This window comes from Odontomachus brunneus, unplaced genomic scaffold (assembly GCF_010583005.1).
Source record: "Odontomachus brunneus isolate Ranch 3 - 2012 unplaced genomic scaffold, Obru_v1 Obru_scaffold_307, whole genome shotgun sequence".
Classification (NCBI taxonomy): domain Eukaryota; kingdom Metazoa; phylum Arthropoda; class Insecta; order Hymenoptera; family Formicidae; genus Odontomachus; species Odontomachus brunneus.
In genome coordinates this window covers 88,811-90,519 of record NW_022639757.1, presented here as the reverse complement: position 1 = coordinate 90,519, position 1,709 = coordinate 88,811, and the positions used below count along the sequence as shown (strand labels likewise).

The 1,709-nt window shown below is 36.3% G+C and overlaps 1 protein-coding gene across 1 annotated transcript in view; it reads right to left on the bottom strand.

Annotated features, from left to right (window-relative positions):
* Positions 1–1,252: 1,252 nt before the first annotated feature.
* LOC116853340 (mucin-5AC) overlaps positions 1,253–1,709 on the bottom strand; it is a 1,588-nt gene continuing 1,131 nt past the window's right edge. Inside the window, exon 3 of the mRNA XM_032834394.1 lies at positions 1,253–1,567. Within this exon, the coding sequence (XP_032690285.1) occupies positions 1,292–1,567 (276 nt within the window). The 3' untranslated portion in view covers positions 1,253–1,291. The remainder of the gene's footprint in view (positions 1,568–1,709) is intronic.

The window sequence follows — 1,709 nt, the reverse complement described above, 5'->3', positions numbered from 1 at the left end:
TATTACCGACATATGACGTGCAGCGCCATTATACGGCAAAACAATGAACTCAATGGAGTGAGAAAATGACATATACTGCAGTATAATACTACTCTTGACAGCCAAATTTTTTCTTGCGAAATGTGGTTATATTATTTACTCTAGTGGACTTTTGTGACATTAGACATATTGTGGGAACCTGTAAAATATTCCGAGTTCTCGGCTTTTCGTGATATACAATACGTAGAAGCATAATTTACACTCGTTTGATCAGTTGTTTCACCACGCGTTTTCTCGCGTAGACAGGCCTCATTTCACTGCTTATTTTATGACTTTGTATGAATTGCCCAAGGAAAAGGTGAGAACTCGGAACTTTTTACAAGCATGTTGAAGTGATTTCGAGTGCTGTTTGTCAAGAATATCTTTTTACTTAAATATGGCACGTAAGAATTCTTGACGTGTCGTTTCTCGCTTCTGACGTCATAAAACCAATATGGCCGCGGCGAAGGGCCAGGAGCCTTAACTATTTTTCTATATCTGGCTTACCTATAGAGAAATTTGGGTGGGTCCCGTAAAATGGCCCACCGTGTATATATATGTATATATATTTGTGTATTATTACTATTATAATTTTTTTGTTATTGTATGAACATTTGTCTAATATGCATAGAATATTATGTGCAATTGACATATTACATCAATATAACACTAAAAAAAATAAAAAATGTTTCATAACAATCGTTCAATATTATAGGAATATTATTTTAATACTGAATAATAATCATATCATATTCAAGGATTACGTGCTTAAACGGTTCTCTCTCTCTCTCCCTCTTCCTTTCTCTTTTTCTCATCTCGTATCATTACTTTGAACAGTGCGATATCAGCTGGCTCGCTTCCGTTTTCCCTCTTCCATTTATGCACACTCAAACATTTCACTTATTCGTGTAATGTATAGTCTATAATTGCAGTAGAAGTATGTCCGCAAGATGTAACAATAATAAATTGACCAATCATATTCAATATAATATCATAGTAATTTGATATTCCAATCATATTATTAAAATTGAAATAGTATAATTTGAAATAGTATGTAATATTTGATAGTCCAACCAAGGATAAGGAATGGGCAGGTAAAAAATTTACAAATATTTTATAACATCTTTTTTTATATGCCAATGAAAGGCATTTTCACATTTATTGTACATTTATTGTACATTTATTGTACATTTATTGTACATTTATTGTACAAGCAGGCATTTATACATAAAATGTCAATATTTTATACATAAATATTAACAAAAACATGTACTTAGAATTGATACGAATCTACAAGAAACGTGGGGAATATCCTCCCCATGGGTATACTGGTGCGTACGCTGGCGGTGTGTATGCTGGCGGTGCATATGCTGGTGGCATGTATGCTAGCGGCGCGTACGCTGACGACGGATATACTGGTGACGGGTACGCCGGCGGAGGCGGGAATGTCTACGTCGGCCGCGGAAAGCGTGGTGGCCTCGTGCGCCATGCTGCTTTTTTCAATTTTGTTCTCTTTTTGAACTTTGCGGCGTATAACGTCCTTAATTGCCTGTAAAAAAAAAGGTACATTATTAGAAATTATCGTAAGTCTCGCAGACTGCTAATCTCTCAGCTTGAAGCGTGTGCTAGCTATCAAGCGCGGAGGGCAACAACACCGCGGAAAAAGCATACGTCGGTTGAGCGATCCTAAG